We start from the raw sequence: 16,950 nt of genomic DNA, 5'->3' as shown, positions 1-16,950 counted from the left end.
GGAGTACAATGTAGGGTCAGCTTCACCCAAACCAAGGCCTGAGAGTTGGGGAGGGATGGTTCTTAGGGAAAATATCACCCATAGATGCTGCTACCAAGGGAGGGGGGCATAGATGCCTGTAAATTCAACAGCCAGATATGGGATTTGAGACCCAGAAAGTTTAATTGAGTTTGCACAAGTCACACGGCTGATTCATGCAGGATCAAAGTCAGCAAATATTTCTCCTAATTTTTTCATTCAGGGTGATTGGACTGCCTTCCTTCTTAAGGTTAAGAAAGTCCCCTTTCTCTGGCATCTTAGCCTTGATTTATATAGTTTTACACACCTTTGGAATTATAGTTGTGTGAATGAGAATTCATTGGGAGAGAATTTTTTAAAGATCAGTGATACTCAGACCTTAATATATCTATGGCCTTAATGAATCACATGAAATAACTCTAAGTTTCTATCTTCATCACTACACTTTAATTAGACATTAATCATTAATATTTCAATATTTTCAGTAGGCCAGGCACAGTGGCTCATGCCTGTAATCCCAGCACTTTGGGAGGTCGAGGCAGGTGGATCACTGGAGGTCAGAGGTTTGAGATCAGCTTGGCCAACATGGTGAAACCCTGTCTCTACTAAAAATACAAAAATTAGCTGGGTGTGGTGGTGCACGCCCATAATCCCAGCCACTCAGCAGGCTGAGGCATGAGAATTGCTTGAACCCAGGAGGTGCAGGTTGCAGTGAACTAAGATCACGCCACTGCACTACAGGCTGGGCAACAGAGCTAGACTCCATCTCAAAAATATATATATTTTCAGAGACATCAATTGATTGTATCTTTTTCCATTGTTTAAACTTGACACACTAGCAGTCTTTCTTTTTTTTTTTTTTTTTTTGAGACAGGGTCTTGCTCTGACGCCCAGGCTGGAGTGCAGTGGCGCCATATTGGCTCACTGCAAGCTCCGCCTCCCAAGTTCAAGCAATTCTCCTGCCTCAGCCTCCCGAGTAGCTGGGACTACAGGCGCAGGCCACCAAGCCCAGCTAATTTTTTTGTATTTTTAGTAGAGATGGGGTTTCATTGTGTTAGCCAGTATGACATTCTTTCTAGATGTATAGTTTACAAAGCAATTCTATAAACAGCACCACATTCAGTCTTCCTGGAGCCCTGAGAAATAGGGATGGCCTCTAGGCATTTTTACAAATGAGGAAACCAAGAATCAGAGAGGATAACTCACCTGCCCAGTTCACATAGCCAATGGGAGGCCAGTAAGAGGATCTGACAACAGTGTAGTGTGTGGTGCCAACTCCACCCACTTGCCAGAGGTGAGCGTGCTCATCTCTCCTCACTCTATATTCAGTAGCATCAGGCTTATAGATTGGTGGGAATATTCATACCATGGAAATTGACAAACGCTACAAATCAGGGCTCCTCACTCCCACCTCCTTTACTGGTAGTTAAACATTAGCAGTGCAGGCTGGGTGCAGTGGCTCATGCCTCTAATCCCTACACTTTGGGAGGTTGGGGTGGGCGGATCACCTGAGGTCAGGAGTTTAAGACCAGCCTGGCCAACATGGTGAAACACTATCTCTACTAAAAATACAAAAAATTATCTGGGTGTGGTGGTGGGTGCCTGTAATCTCAGCTGCTCAGGAGGCTGAGGCAGGAGAAGCGCTTGAACAAGGAGATAGAGGTTGCATTGAGCCAAGATCGCCCCACTGCACTCCAGCCTGAGAGACAGAGCGAGACTCTGCCTCAAGGAACAAAAACAAAAAACAAAACAAAACAAAAGCACACATTAGCAGTGCGTAGCTGCGTCTGTCTGACTCTGAATCTTGTGTTTTATCTGCACTGGCAGCTGCCTCTTTCTCAACTACCAAAGGGGCGTCTTTAGTCCAGTGGTGGACATGATGGCTCACTTTTAATCCATTTCCCTATGACCTCAACGTTTGCTATGTTCCCTTAAACCATTTGCAAAGACAGACTTACTCTCTGACTCTATCTTTTGACAACCTTTTATAAGGTTTCCAACTAAAGCTTGATAACCCATTCCCACTGTGTTCACAGCCCCTTCCGGTCTCCAAGAACCATCTGGGATGAATACTGAAGGAAAGAATGTGAGTATTGTCCTTAAAAAACATTTAACTTCACAAGGAAAAGATGTCCAAGCACTCTGTTTTAGTTTTGAGTTTTGGTTTTTTGGTACCAACAGCCAGAGCACTAGGAATCCCTGAGACTTCTTCCGTTTGAAAAGAGGCCCAAAATGACTGAATTCAAACAAAGCAAGTTGTCTAATCACAACGGAGTTATGTTGTAAATCTATAATGAGCTCTCTAGGATATGTAGATATCTGTTAGATATCTTGGCAATTAAACAGCACATTTGTAAAAAATCAATAGGTCAAGAAAAAATCACAAGGGAAGTTAGAAAATATTTCTAACTACATGATAATGACAATACAACCTGTGCAAATTTGTGGAATGCAGCTAAACCAGTGCTCCGAGAGAAGTTTATCACTTTTAATGCTTATATTAGAGCGCAGGAAGAAAAGAAAACAGACCAAGCTCTTCAGTTTTTATAACAAGACTGAGTTCAACTCCTTGCTGTTGACGTTGTTCATGCATGCATTTATTCTATAAGAAAGACTTATTGTGCATCTACAACGTTCAAGGCTTGGTTTTAGGGGCTGGGAATACAGTAGTGAATAAGCACATATGGTCCCCGCCTTCAGGAAGCTTACTGAGTGATACTAACGAACATATCGGCCGGGTACAGTGGCTCTTGCCTGTAATCCCAGCACTTTGGGAGGCCGAGGTGGGAGGATCACTTGAGCCCAGGAGTTTGAGCAACAAAGTGAGACCCTCATCTCAAAAAAAAAAAAAAAATTAAAAATTAGCCAGGCATTAAGGTACATGCCTGTGGTCCCAGCTACTTGGGAGGCTGAGGTGGGAGGATAGTTTGGGCCTGAGAGGTTGAGGCTGCAGTGAGCCATGGCTGTGCCATTGCACTCCAGCCTGGATAACAGAGTAAGACTCTGTCTCCAGAAGAAACTCCAACAAACAAATTGTCATAGAATTAGGAATTGTGATAAGTATCTAATAAGAACCAATAAGAGTGCAGTGATAGCAACGAACAGGGTAGTCTGGCTGATGTGGTCAGACATGGCCTCTCCAGAGGTGACGTGCAAGTGGACACATGAAGATAAGCCAGCCAGCCATGCTGGAAAGCAGAACAAGAGCTTTCTGAGTGGGCAGATCTGAGAGGCAGGTGATGGCCTGAAGCCAGCGTAGCTGGAGCCTGTTGGAGGAGAGGGATGTAGGAGATTATGGACACAGGGACAGAGGCCAGATCATGCGGAGCCTTAGGTGCCAAGGCAAGAAATTTGGATTTTATTCTCAGGCCAAGGGAGGACACTGGGGATTGAGTTCCACTGGAGCCCCGTGTTATTTCAGGTCAGGACTTCTGGGCTTGAGCAAGAAGCTCCACAGCCCGAGCTGTTTAACAAGTCCCACCAGAACTGACTCCAGGAACACCCCGTGTGCCCCGAGCCCACCCTCAGAATAACGTGACTTACCCAGGGATCCTGAGAACCGACTCCACGCCCCATGAGGGGAAGGAAGCCAGGGGGATTGGCCAGGGTCTGTCTCCACTCCGTGCCTTACACTGTGTCTGCTCTTGGTGCAGACTGCTCTGGGGTGAAAGGGGAGTGCCAACAGCACCCCACAGTGAGCCTGAGCTAACTGTAGTTGGAGTCTCACCAGCTGGATGCTTTTTTTGCAGAAAGATAAAGGTGATATGGAGGTGTATATCCAACCTGGTCCATACGTGGATCCTTTCACGACAGTGACCTTAGGCTGGCCGGACAGTGACAAAGAGTTACGCTTCCAATGGTCATGTGGTAGGTGACAATAGAGTTCTTTTTTTTTTTTTTTTAGACGGAGTTTCGCTCTTGTTGCCCAGGCTGGTGTGCAATGGTGTGATCTTGGCTCACTGCAATCTCCACCTCCTGGGTTCAAGCCATTCTCCTGCCTCAGCCTCCCGAGTAGCTGCGATTACAGGTGCCTGCCACCACGCCCAGCTAATTTTTGTATTTTTAGTAGAGATGGGGTTTCACTATGTTGGCCAGGCTAGTCTCGAACTCCTGACCTCAAGCGATACACCCGCCTTGGCCTTCCAAAGTGCTGGGATTACAGGTGTGAGCCACCATGCCTGGCCAACAATAGAGTTCTTCAATTGTCCTGTTTCACTAAGAAGTGGTGAGCAGCGGTCAGATTTTGCTTTTCTTTTTCTTAATCTTCACACCAGCTTTCCCTATGGCCTGTATTTTGTGTAACTTCTACGTGCCAGAGCTTGCAAATTCCATGGAAATAGGAGGTGGTGCCGGGTGTGGTGGCTCACACCTGTAATCCCAGCACTTTGGGAGGCCAAGGCAGGTGGATCACTGGAGGTCAGGAGTTTGAGACCAGCCTGGTCAACTTGGCGAAACCCCATCTCTACTAAAAATACAAAAATTAGCCAGGCTTGGTGATGCACACCTGTAATTCCAGCTACTCGGGAGGCTGAGGCAGGAGAATTGTTTGAACCCGGGAGGTGGAGGTTGCAGTGAGCTGAGATCGTGGCACTGCACTCTGGCCTGGGCAACAGAGCAAGACTCCACCTCAAAAAAAAAAAAAAAAAATAGAAGGTGGGAGAAAGCAGTGACAGACCAAGGGTGGCCCTGAATGCAGGCAGCAAGGGGATCTAGAGAATTTTAAAACAATAATGAAACCTGAAAGGCTGGTCCACACGCTGGCAATTCCAAACAAAAGTGATAAAGTGCTCCTCCCCTCTAGTGTGGACTCCTCCCCTTCCCCCAGCCCTTTGGTATATCCCTAGGGAGAGAATCTAGAAGGGGGAAGTGAGTCAGGCATTTTCCAACAAACCAAGATGGCAGCAGTAGCGCTCACATTGTAGAAATGGTATCCTCCTTTTTACAGCAATATAGCCTAGCTACATACACATTCTTTTAGCTTTTAGAAAAAAATAAATGGGCCAGGGGCTGTAGCTTACACCTGTAATCCCAGCACTTTGGGAGGTTGAGGTGGGAGGATCACTTAAGGACAGGACTTCGAGACCAGCCTGGCCAATGTGGTGAAACCTCATCTCTACTAAAAATATAAAAATTAGCCAGGCGTGGTGGTGGGTGCCTGTAATCCCACCTACTCGAGAGGCTGAGACAGGAGAATCGCTTGAACCTTGGAGGTGGAGGTTGCAGTGAGCTGAGACTGTGCCACTACACTCCAGCCTGAGTGACAGAGTAAGACTCCGTCTCAAAAAGAAAGAGAGAAAGGAAGAAATGTTATTCATACTGTTTTCTTTACCCTATTTTCCTTGAACAATATAATGTCGTGGTATCGTCTCCATCTTAATTTTTGTAATAGCTGCACAATAGACCATAACGTTGATGTGTGAATTTTTTTTTTCTGTGTTTTTGAGATGGAGTCTTGCTGTGTCGCCCAGGCTGGAGTGCAGTGGCGCAATCTTGGCTCAAAAGTCATGCAACATTTTAAGGCTTTTGATGTTAATTGTTACATGGTCATGACATCCCTCTGAATATTCATTCTCCTTATCTGAATACAGAGCATGCAAGTACAGAGTTTAGGCGATTGAGCTGATGAGACTGAACCCTGAACATATTTTGGAAATATGCTCAGGGAACGTATCTTGGGAATATTCTCCGGGGGCTGTAGATCTAAGGAATCTTGGAATTCTTGGAATAGTCTCAGGAATCTTGGGAATATTCTCCCGGGGCTGTAGATCCCTCCTGGCCTCTCGCCTGCTATATGCCTGTCACCATATTGGAGATGTTGGGAAGTGAGGTATTGATGAGTAAACATCTGTCAATGAAGTTGAAGGGCAGAGGATACAGAAACTTAGGAAGCTGCTAACATAAAACAGGAGGTGACACAGCAGCCTCCCAGATGGCGGCACAGCCTCCCAGGCCGCTGTAGTAGCCCACAGGGACATGGAGCTGTGGACAGCCTCGTCCATATGGAATGACAAATGTACTGGGATAAGAAGCTGCCCTGGACCTTCTCCCAGGGCCATAGATCCTCCTGGCCCCTCTCCTGCTACACATCTGCCTGAGTTGCACTGGTGCAAAACAAGCCAACCACATCCTGCAGATGTGCTCAGAGTTTGGGCGAAGCATGTTTCTTTTTCCTAAAAGCATCCTTCCACAGCACCATTTCTGCAACCTGCATTAAAAGTGACATTTTGACTGAGTGTGGTGACTCAGGCCTGTAATCCCAGCATTTTGGAAGGCCGACGTGGGTGGGCCACCTGAGGTCGGAAGTTCGAGACCAGCCTGGCCAACGTGTTGAAACCCCATGTCCACTAAAGATACAAAAATTAGCCAGGTGTAGTGGTGCATGCCTGTAATCCTAGCTACTCTGGAGGCTGAGACAGGAGAATCATTTGAACTCAGGAGGCGGAGGTTGCAGTGAGCCAAGATAGCACCATTGCACTCCAGCTTCGGCAATAAGGGCGAAACTCCATCTCAAAATAAACAAACAAACAAACAAGCAAATAAATAAATAAATGTGACATTAAAAAAATTAAAATGTCTATTTAGAGCTGATGTTATTATTCATGACCCCTTTCAAAACCAGGAGGTAGCAGCGTGTGCCACGTTCCGGGCTCCTGGTGGATAACAGTGTCTGTCCATTTCTCTCAGGGCATTGCTGGACTCAGTGGAGCGGCTGTGTTGAGAGGCAGCTGCTTCGCACAGACCAGAGGGAGCTGGTGGTTCCAGCATCCTGCCTGCCGCCGCCTGACTCTGCTGTCACCCTGCGCCTGGCTGTTCTGAGAGGCCAAGAGCTGGAGAACAGGGCAGAGCAGTGCCTCTACGTGTCTGCACCCCAGGAACTCAGGCCTCGAGTCAGGTGGGGCACGTGGGCAGTTCCTCCAGGGTCCTGATTCATTTGTTCAGCCAACACTTACTGAGGACCCATTAAGGCTGGGGCTGCCTTGGGGCAGGGCTTGCTGTGGTGATCTCTGTTCTCATAGGGGTTAGCTACCACCTGGTGGTCAGCACTGCTGGGCACGAATGAAAAAGGGAGAGAGCGCACTTCTATGAAAACTGCCCTGACTGGGGGTCAGAGAGACTTCTCTCAGGAACTGCAGCTCAGCAGAGATGTTCAGGAGAAATTCACAGGGCAGGGAAGGGGCAGCTGGAGCAGGAACAGAGTGGGCAAAGGGAGGGAACAGAGAATCATCAGGGAGCGAAAGAGGCCAGTGTCCTGATGATGGAGAAGGGTGGGAAGGAGCTGGTAGTGTAGGCAGGGCCTGGATCAAGTGGGTCCTTGCTGGTCATATCAAGATTTTAGCCTTTTTCCTAAGAGTGATACAGAGAAACCACCCAAGAGTTCTTTATTTTTATTTTTATTTTTTTTGAAATGGAGTCTCGCTCTGTCACCCAGGCTGGAGTACAGTGGCACCATTGCAGCTCACTGCAGCCTCTGCCTCCCGGGTTCAAGCGTTTCTCATGCCACAGACTTCTGAGTATCTGAGATTACCAGCAGGCGTGCCACCATGCCCAGCTAATTTTTGTATTTTTGTAAAGGCGGGATTTCACCGTGTTGGATAGGCTGGTCTCAGACTCTTGACCTCAGGTGATCCAACTGGCTTGGCCTCCCAAATTGCTGGGATTACAGGAATGAGCCACCGAGCCCAGCCAAGCATCCAAGGGTTCTAAGCATGTTATTTCAATTTGCTCTTTTGGCTCAGTGGAGAATGACTTGGAAGAGGGCAGGAGAAGACTCAGGGAGATTGCCCAGGCTCTTGCAGGAGTCAAGGTAGGCGGTCAAGGTTGCTTGGCCTATCAGCCAGTCCCTGCAGGAAGCAGATGGCTCAGCCAAACCAGGAATGAATGGAAGAGAGCTGATGAAGGGACCGTTTACAGGTGAGGGCAAGTATAAGGCAATGGACCAGGGGTGACAAGGCAGGACTACAACCAAGGGAAGCCATTATCACCCCCAGGAATGCAGAGGTAAGATAATGGGATGGCACTACTAGAACTCCTGGGAGCTGTCGCTGTGGGAGAGGGACCTCCTAATGGGAGCTGTGGCCTTGGTTGGAGAAGCACAGCCTCTCCCACCTGCAGCCCATCGGGGAAAAGAGCAGGGAAAGCCGTGAATACATTCCCCAAACTGTCTCCTCTCATCCTCCAATCCTCTATCAATGGTTCCCATTGACTGGACCCAGTCAGAAGCTGGAGGGTGTGGCAGCTTGGGTGATGCAGTCTGTAGAGCTCTGTCTCCCAGGTCAGAGCCGCAAGTGGGAGGAGACTGGAATGGAGAGGCATATAGAGAACGTCCCGCACACTTGGACTAGGACCCACATGAGGAGAGAAGTAGGAAGATTCAAGAGCTATCGTCAAGTTCAGACCAAAGGGGAAACTGGGGGACCAACCTGTGGAGGGCAGGTCTATGCAAACCTTCCCCCAAAGTTCAAGGAAGCAGAGATGCCAGAGACAGAAGCTGGCAAATTTAGTTTCTCAGAAAGAAACATTTAATTGAGACTTGTGAACAGAAACCATGATGTCTAGGGCAGCTGCAAGACGAGATGGTGAAAGCCAGTGTCATTACCCCCCAGAACCAGGGCTTATATACCATAGGGAAGGAACGCGTAGGACAATCGTAGGGAAAGGTAAGAATACTATGTGAATCTCTTTAAGGGCAGGACTCATGGTAAGTATATGCTCTTACACAAAGAACCGTAGAGAAAATAGAAATCTTAGAGGCATTCCTGGAATTGGAGTTAATCAGTAGTCAACGTGGCAGATGAGCATCTGAAATGGAGTTGCTCTGGCCTTCGTAGAGACATTATAGAGAAGGCCAAGAGTTTGGATCCAGACATGATGGTTCACGTTCTATCTGCCCACTTAGAAGTTACATCACTTAGGACAAATCGCATAAGCCCTCGGGGCCTAGTTTGCTCATCTGTGACCTAGGGACGCTAATATGTCACTCGCAGGGCATTGTGAGCATTGGACAAGCTAGAGACAACGGAAGTAATGTGTGCATGATGGGCGCACTGTTAAACCACAGCATTAGTTTACCATTATCTGAACTAAACAGAATCATAGAAATTATCTAGGCTATTCCCTCATTTTGCAGGTGAGGAAACTGAGGCTTAGAAAGTTTAAGTGATTTGGCCAGGTATAGTGGCCCATACCTGTAATCCCAGCACTTTGGGAGGCCAAGGCGGGTGGATCACCTGAGGTCAGGAGTTTGAGACCAGTGTGGCCAATGTGGTGAAACCCCGTCTCTACTTAAAAAATACAAATGTTAGCTGGGCGTGGTGGTGAGTGCCTGTAATCCCAGCTACTCAGGAGGCTGAGGCAGGAGAATCTCTTGAATCGGGAGGCGGAGATTGTAGTGAGCTGAGATCACGCCATTGCACTCCAGCCTGGGCGATAAAGTGAGACTCAGTCTCGGAAAAAAAAAAAAAAAAAAAAAAAGCTTAAGTGATGCACACAAGGTGACCATTCATAAACGACAAGGACAGAGTTAGAGCCCAGGTCCTGTCTCAGCCTCATTCACCTTCCATATCATTACGCTGTGCAGTGAATGACATGGGAATTCAGTCAGGCCATGACTCAGTCCATCTTCACAAGCAAGGCTACGTCCCAGTGTTGGATGGGGCAGGGGCAGCTGTTGTTCCATCTTTAATTTGAAAAAGGGCCATTTCCTACCCTCTCAAAGGACTTGAGAAGAACTGGACAAAAGACCAGGCCAGTGGTCATGATGCCTGTCTGAGTCCATTTTGCATTGTTATAAAGGAATATCTGAGGCTAGGTAATTTATAAAGAAAAACGGTTGGCCGGGTGCAGTGGCTTATGCTTGTAATCCCAGCACTTTGGGAGGTTGAGGTGGGTGGATCACTTGAGGCCAACAGTTCGAGACCAGCCAGGCCAACATAGCAAAACGCTGTCTCTACTGAAAATACAAATTAGTTGGGTATGATGGTGCATGTCTGTAATCTCAGCTATTCAGGAGGCTGAGGCAGGAGAATTGCTTGAATCTGGGAGGCAGAGGTTGCAGTGAGCCAAGATCGTGCCACTGCACTCCAGCCTGGGCAACAGAGCCAGACTCTGTCTCAAAAAAAAAAAAAAAAAAGGAAAAGAAAAGAAAGAAGAAAAAAGATTTATTTGGCTCATGATTCTTATGGTTGGAAAATCCAAGGCTGGACATCTGTCTCTGATAAGGGCCTCAGGCTGCGTCCACTTACAGTGGAAGATGAAGGGGACCTGGTGTGTGCAGAGAAGGCAGGGAGGTGCCAGGCTCTTTTTTTTTTTTTTTGAGATGGAGTATCACTCTGTCACCCAGGTTGGAGTGCAGTTGTGTGATGATCTTGGCTCACTGCAACCTCCATCTCCCTGGTTCAAGTGATTCTCCTGCCTCAGACTCCCGAGTAGCCGGGACTACAGGCACCCGCCACCATGCCCAGCTAATTTTTGTATTTTTAGTAGAGACAGGGTTTCACCATGTTGGCCAGGCTGGTCTCAAACTCCTGACCTCAGATGATCTGCCCGCTTGGGCCTCTCAAAGTGCTGGGATTACAGATGTGAGCCACGGCACCCGGCCATCTTTTTAACAATCAGCTCCGGGGGTGATTAATAGAGCAAGGACTCGCTCTCAAGGGAGGCATTCATCCATTCATGAGGAATCCGCCCCCATGACCCAAACACCTCCCATGAAGCCCCACCTCCAACATTGGGGATCATATTTCAACATGAGGTTTCTGGGGACAAATAGCCAGATGATAGCAATGCCTGGGGGAGCTTCCTCACTCTGTCCTCTGTCTGCCTTTCAGCTGTGAGAGGAACTGCAGGCCCGTTAATGCCAGCGAAGACATTCTGCTTAGCGTCACCATGGGGGAGGACTCCCCAGTGGCTATGTTCAGCTGGTATTTGGACAACACCCCAACAGAGCAAGTGAGCACAGGGACAACCACTCAAGAATGGATATCTCCCGTGTGCTTTCAGCACACTCGTGTCGCATGCCCAGTAGTGGGCCAGGGTTGGGTCAACTCTATTCAGAGCCTGTGGTGTGGGACTCGGGGTATTGGGCTGGGGAGAAAATCAGTGAATTGGCAGCAGGGCAAATGGGCACAAGGGAGCGTAAGCTCTGGAGAAACTTTGCAGCAGGTGCTCTTGGCATCTCAGCAAAGTCCCGCTTCCCAGGCGGACAATCCTAACTCCAGCTTGCGTGGACTGGCCGTTGGCCAACAAGTGATGGATGGAGGATCTACTAGCCCAGCCTCTCTGTCCCCAGGTAGGGTGATTTCAGTAGTGCAACTTACACTTCAGGGCTCTCCTTGCGACAAGGCTGAGGCTGGATGCCTCCAGTAACTGTTTTTTGCCTCGTTTTGTTCTCTGCTGTTTGTCTCTCTCCACTGCCTTTCCCTGTGAATCCTCCTTCAATAAATAACCTGCACACAAGGCTGGTTATGGTGGCTCATGCCTCTAATCCCAACACTTTGGGAGGCCGAGGCAGGCAGATCACCTGAGGTCAGGAGTTTGAGACCAGCCTGGCCAACATGGTGAAACCCCGTCTCTACTAAAAATACAAAAACATTAGCAGGGTATGGTGGTGTGTGCCTGTAATTCTATCTACTTGGGAGGCTGAGGCAGGAGAATCACTTGAACCTGAGAGGGAGAGGTTGCAGTACGCGGAGATCATACACTGTACTCTAGCCTGAGCAGCAGAGTGAGACTCTGTCTCAAAAATATTTTCTTTTTAATTTTTTTTTTTTTTTTGAGACAGAATCTCACTCTGTCACCCAGGCTGGAGTACAATGACACAATCTCAGCTCACTGCAACCTCTGTCTCCTGGGTTCAAGCGATTCTCCTGCCTCAGCCTCCCAGGTAGCCAGGATTACAGGCACATAACACCATGCCCGGCTGATTTTTGTATTTTTAGTAGAGACAGAGTTTCACCATGTTGGCCAGGCTGGTCTTGAACTCCTGAGCTCAGATGATCCGCCCACCTCGGCCTCCCAAAGTGCTGGGATTAGAGGCGTGAGCCACTGTGTCTGGCTCAAAAATAAATAAATAAATGACCTGCACACAAATCCCCATCTCAGGCTCTGCTTCTGGGGAGCCCAACCTAAGACAAACACAACAACAAGGCTGGAAAGTGTCTATTCCAGGTGACTTCTTGGGGAGTTGGGGCTGCCTGTCCTCCGTTCATCAGTAATAAATCCGAAAGGCTGTCTAGCACCCAGAAGTCGCTGTCCTGCTGCAGTCCAGTGGCCTGGCTGTAGCGTCAGGAGCCCTGGGCTATCCTCTCTTTCAGGCCGAGCCCCTCCCAGATGCCTGCAGACTCAGAGGATTTTGGCCAAGGTCCTTAACCCTCCTCCAGGGCAACACCTCCACATTGCTGCTCAATAGCTCCTTTCTGCAGTCCTGGGGAGAGGTCATCCGAATCAGAGCCACAGGTGTGAAGCTTCCTTTGTATCTCCTCTCACGGAACCCAGATAAACCCAGAAACACTCAGATATTGGGCATCAGTTTATTTTTCTTTTAAATATTGAAATAGAGAGATGAGATCTCACTATGTTGGCCAGTCTGGTCTTGAACTCCTGGAGCCAAACGATCTTCCTGTCTCAGCCTCCTAAAGTGCTGTGATGGGAGGTGTGAGTCCCCACGCCCAGCCAGGGCATCAGCTTAGTGCAGAGGCCACAGCACAGGCTCTGGTGTGAATCTTAACACTGCCACTTTCTACGTGGGAGACTCTAGGCAGAGGATTTCACCGCTCTGTGCCTCAGTTTCCTCACATGTAAACTGGGATAATCAAAATGCCCGCCTCAGAATGGTTATTTTGCAGGATGAATGAAATATCCCCAGTGTTACAAGCAGATCATTCTGGGGTCGTGCAACTTGTATGCCCTGCCAGGATCCTTCAGGGCTTGTCATTTAAAACAAGCCCAGTGTGAGAAACACAGATTCTCAAACACACAAACAATGGCGGTGATGATTCTTTTTAGGAAGGATTGCTTTGCTTCCGTATTACTCAAAGTGGCCCACAGACCATGCACATCAGGATAAACTAGGTATTAGTTAAACAGGCACACTCTTGGGTCCACCCCAAACTTTCTGAATTGGGTCTAGGCCAAAGAATGAGTTTTTATGGGTTAAAAATCCCTTTATGCCCAGCTCTTCCAGGCATACGCTCTCTGAAAACCTACGTGGCTTCTCCAGGTGATGTGGGATGTGACTGCAGGTCCACTCATGGCTCTTTACAATGATCTCGGGGCCTGGGAAGAGTGTAGTTTTCAGGGTGGGCTCAGCCTATTTCCGGATCCCGGTTCTGGTCTTTCCTGGCTCCGTGATCTTGAGCATTTTCCCAGCATAGTCACACCTCGCGAGATCTCTGTGGGGAAGCTATTATCCTCAGCCCCATTCTACAGACAAGGAACTGACTCTTGAAAAAGTCAAGTTCTCAGCCCGGGTCCAGTGGCTCATGCCTGTAATCCCAACACTTTGGGAGGCTGAGGTGGGAGGATCCCTTGAGGCCAGGAGTTTAAGACCAGCCCTGGCAACAGAGCAAGACCCTGTCTCTACAAAAATTAGAAAATTAGCCAGCCATGATGGTGCACTCCTGTGGTTCTAGCTGACTCGAGAGGCTAAGGCAGTAGAATCACTTAAGCCTAAGAGTTCAAGGCTACAGTAAGCTATGATTGCACCACTGGACTCTAGCCTAGGTGACAGAGCAAGACCCTATCTCTAAAAAGAAAAAAAATTAGGAAAACAAAATTGGAAAAGAAAAGGTCAAGTCCGAGGTCACTTGGTTAGCAAATGGCAGAACTAAACTTCAAGCTCAGGTCTGTCTGATTATCTTCCCCTATCTCTGCCCAGTTTCTCAAAGTGAGGCCCTGGGATCCTTGCATCAGGGAGAGTTATTTGGGGGTTTAATTGTTTAATTGTTAGATATGTACGTTTCTGGGCTCTCCACAGAATCTCCAGAGACATCTGAGGTTCTGGGTTTGAAGTAGGGCCCAGGAATCTTTGTGTTTAATGAGCTCAGGGGGCGATCTAACAGCAGGATGGAGTTTGTGGGCCCCACGTGGCCCCCTGAACATGATCTGTCTTCACTCCCAGCACTGACCAGGCATGCCTATGGGGAGGACACCTATGTGATCAGCACTCTGCCTCCCCCCGAGGTGCCTGCCTGCACTATTGCCCCGGAGGAGGGCACCGTTCTGACGAGCTTTGCCATCTTCTGCAACGCCTCCACAGCCCTGGGACCCCTGGAGTTCTGCTTCTGTCTGGAATCAGGTACCGGCTGAGGACTCTTCTCTTCCCTCAGCTCCTGGGCTCATCTTCTTGCAGAACAGGGGCCTGTTCTCTCTGGGAGCTGCAAAGGATGTGTTCTGTGTGCGAGAGAGGTTGGCAGGATGAGGGTTCCCCTAAACCTCAACCCCTAGCCCCAAGACACTGACCCAGCCATCACTCCACAAAGAGAAGAAGGTCCCATCAATAGCTCTTCCACAACTGGAAGCCAAAATCCATTGCCTTGGCATGGGGGACATTGATGGAGTGAAATCAACAAGGATACCCAAAAGTGTGACCATGTGGGGCCGCCACCAAGACACCATCCCCCAACCCCTGCACACCACACACACACACACACACACACACACACACACACACACACACACACACACACACACATAGTAGCTGGGACTCCCAGAAGCCTAGAGCTATTCAGGAAGACAGAGATGGGTCTCGTTAACAAAATCTTCAACAATTTCATTGACACTGCTTTATAAGCGGCCCCAGGGAGTGGGTGATATTGCAGGATGAGCTGAGCTGAAAGAACATTTTTGCAAAGGTGTACAGGTGACAAACATGGAAGACTCCATCCACAATGCATAAAACCCTACACAGTGTCCATGCTGTCACCCTAACCACCCACACCCCAGGACAGCCACGGGGCATTAGCAGGAGAGATGGAGGAGCCACTCACATTGCATTTATTCTTCCACTTGGCGAGTGATTGGTCCTTGGAGGTTTCATCTGAGCCCTGATCTCCACCCAGTGGGCTGCTGCTGCTGCTTCTGCTGCTGCTTCTGCTGCTGCTTCTTCTTCTTCCACTTCTGCTGCTGCTGCTGCTGCTGCTTCTTCTTCTTTTCCTTCTCCTTCTCCTTCTCCTTCTCCTTCTCCTTCTCCTTCTCCTTCTCCTTCTCCTTCTCCTTCTCCTTCTCCTTCTCCTTCTTCTTCTTCTTCTTCTTCTTCTTCTTCTTCTTCTTCTTCTTCTTCTTCCTCCTCTTCCTCCTCTCTTCCTCTTTCTTCTTCTTCTTCTTCTTCTTTTTTTTTTTTTTTTTTTGAGACAGAGTTTTGCCTTGCTGCCAAGGCTGGAGTGTGGTGGCACGATCTCGGCCCACTGCAACCTCCGCCTCCCGCGTTCAAGCAATTCTCTTGCCTCAGCTTCCTGAGTAGCCGAGATTACAGGTGTCCGCCACCACACCTGGCTAATTTTTGTATTTTTAGTAGAGATGGGGTTTCACTATGTTGGCCAGGCTGTTCTCAAACTCCTGACCTCAGGTGACCTGCCCACCTCGGCCTCCCAAAGTGCTGGGATGACAGATGTAAGCCACACGCCCAGGAGGGCTTTGGCATTCTGTACTCTGAAAATGCTCTAATCAGATTGTAATTTTCCTCCAAAGTCAGGCACCAGGAGTATTGCCAGGATGGTCCCCCAAATCCAGCATCAAACATCACAATGGCATAAACACTACACCTTGATTAGGGAAAGTGCACATCAGCTATTGTAATACCCAAGGGAGTGTAGTTTTCACAGGTGCCCTGTCTAACAGATGTGGAAACGCAGCACTGTTAAGAGGGCTGTGAATAGGGCTGAGTCTGAAAGGAAAAAGTTCAAGCAAGGTAAGTGGATGTCATTTCAAACTGCGTCCCGCCAGAGGGAAAGGCCAGGACAGCTGCTCTAATTCCAATATGCTATTCCTCTTTGGTACCTCTCCCGCATCATCCAAGTGAGGATGGAGGCAGGAAAGTGTGGCTACATAAAAATGAGTCCCAGGCCGGGTGTGGTGGCTCATGCCGGTAATCCCAGGACTTTGGGAGGCCAAGGTGGGTGGATCACCTGAGGTCAGGAGTTCGAGACCTAAGTTTTACATTTTTTTTTGTAGAAACAAGGTCTTCCTAAGTGGTCCAGGCTGGTCTTGAACTCCTCGCCCCTGAGCTAATTTTTAAGTTGTCACTGTTGCTCCTCCTCCCCCTCCTCCTTCTTTTTCTTTCTCTTATAATTTGGTTTACCACCTTGACTTTTGAAAAAAAAAAAAAAACTGTAAATGGGATATTTTTCCTGCGACTTTTTATGGATTTTAGTAAAATTATTCCAAAGTTACAGCAACCTGTAGTTGCTTAAAGAAGACAGTGAATCAGCATATGTGACTGTCTCATACTTAAAAGTGTGGAATCCCGAGAGCCTACCATGCCTTCGAGAGCTGTGGCTTTTGTGTCCCTGTCACCAGGCTCTACCTGAGTGGGTTGCAGCCTACCTGGGGCTTAGCGATGCCCCCTCATCGGTCAATTTCTGGTTTTGCCAGGTTCCTGCCTACACTGTGGCCCTGAACCTGTCCTCCCATCTGCCACTTGGAAAGGAGAACAATGACTTTGTGCTGACAGTAGTTATTTCTGCCACAAATCGTGCAGGGGACACACAGCAGACCCAGGCCGTGGCTAAGGTGGGTGGTGGCAGTGGCCACTGTTTCTTAGCTGAGAAAAATTCTACACCCATATGAACCTCACCAAAAGGATGGTCGGATGGAAGATAGCCAGGGGCATAGCCAGATGAGTCACTGATTCATCCATTCCTTCCACAAATATTTACAGAGCATCTACCCTGGGCCGCGTCCTGGGGGTATAGCCAGGGACACAACAGACGTGGTCTC

At 48.5% G+C, this 16,950-nt stretch overlaps 1 protein-coding gene across 1 annotated transcript in view; it reads left to right on the top strand.

The window, feature by feature from the left end:
- The window catches only part of LOC129493461 (polycystin-1-like protein 2), a 123,718-nt gene that overhangs the window by 29,910 nt on the left and 76,858 nt on the right, over positions 1-16,950 (top strand). Inside the window, 8 exon segments of the mRNA XM_055299679.2 lie at positions 2,055-2,104; positions 3,768-3,885; positions 6,703-6,910; positions 10,845-10,965; positions 12,330-12,471; positions 14,135-14,311; positions 16,606-16,642; positions 16,644-16,743. Coding sequence (XP_055155654.1) covers positions 2,055-2,104; positions 3,768-3,885; positions 6,703-6,910; positions 10,845-10,965; positions 12,330-12,471; positions 14,135-14,311; positions 16,606-16,642; positions 16,644-16,743 — 953 coding nt within the window.

Source organism: Symphalangus syndactylus, chromosome 11, assembly GCF_028878055.3.
Source record: "Symphalangus syndactylus isolate Jambi chromosome 11, NHGRI_mSymSyn1-v2.1_pri, whole genome shotgun sequence".
Lineage (NCBI taxonomy): Eukaryota > Metazoa > Chordata > Mammalia > Primates > Hylobatidae > Symphalangus > Symphalangus syndactylus.
This window is presented reverse-complemented; position numbering and strand designations above follow the sequence as displayed.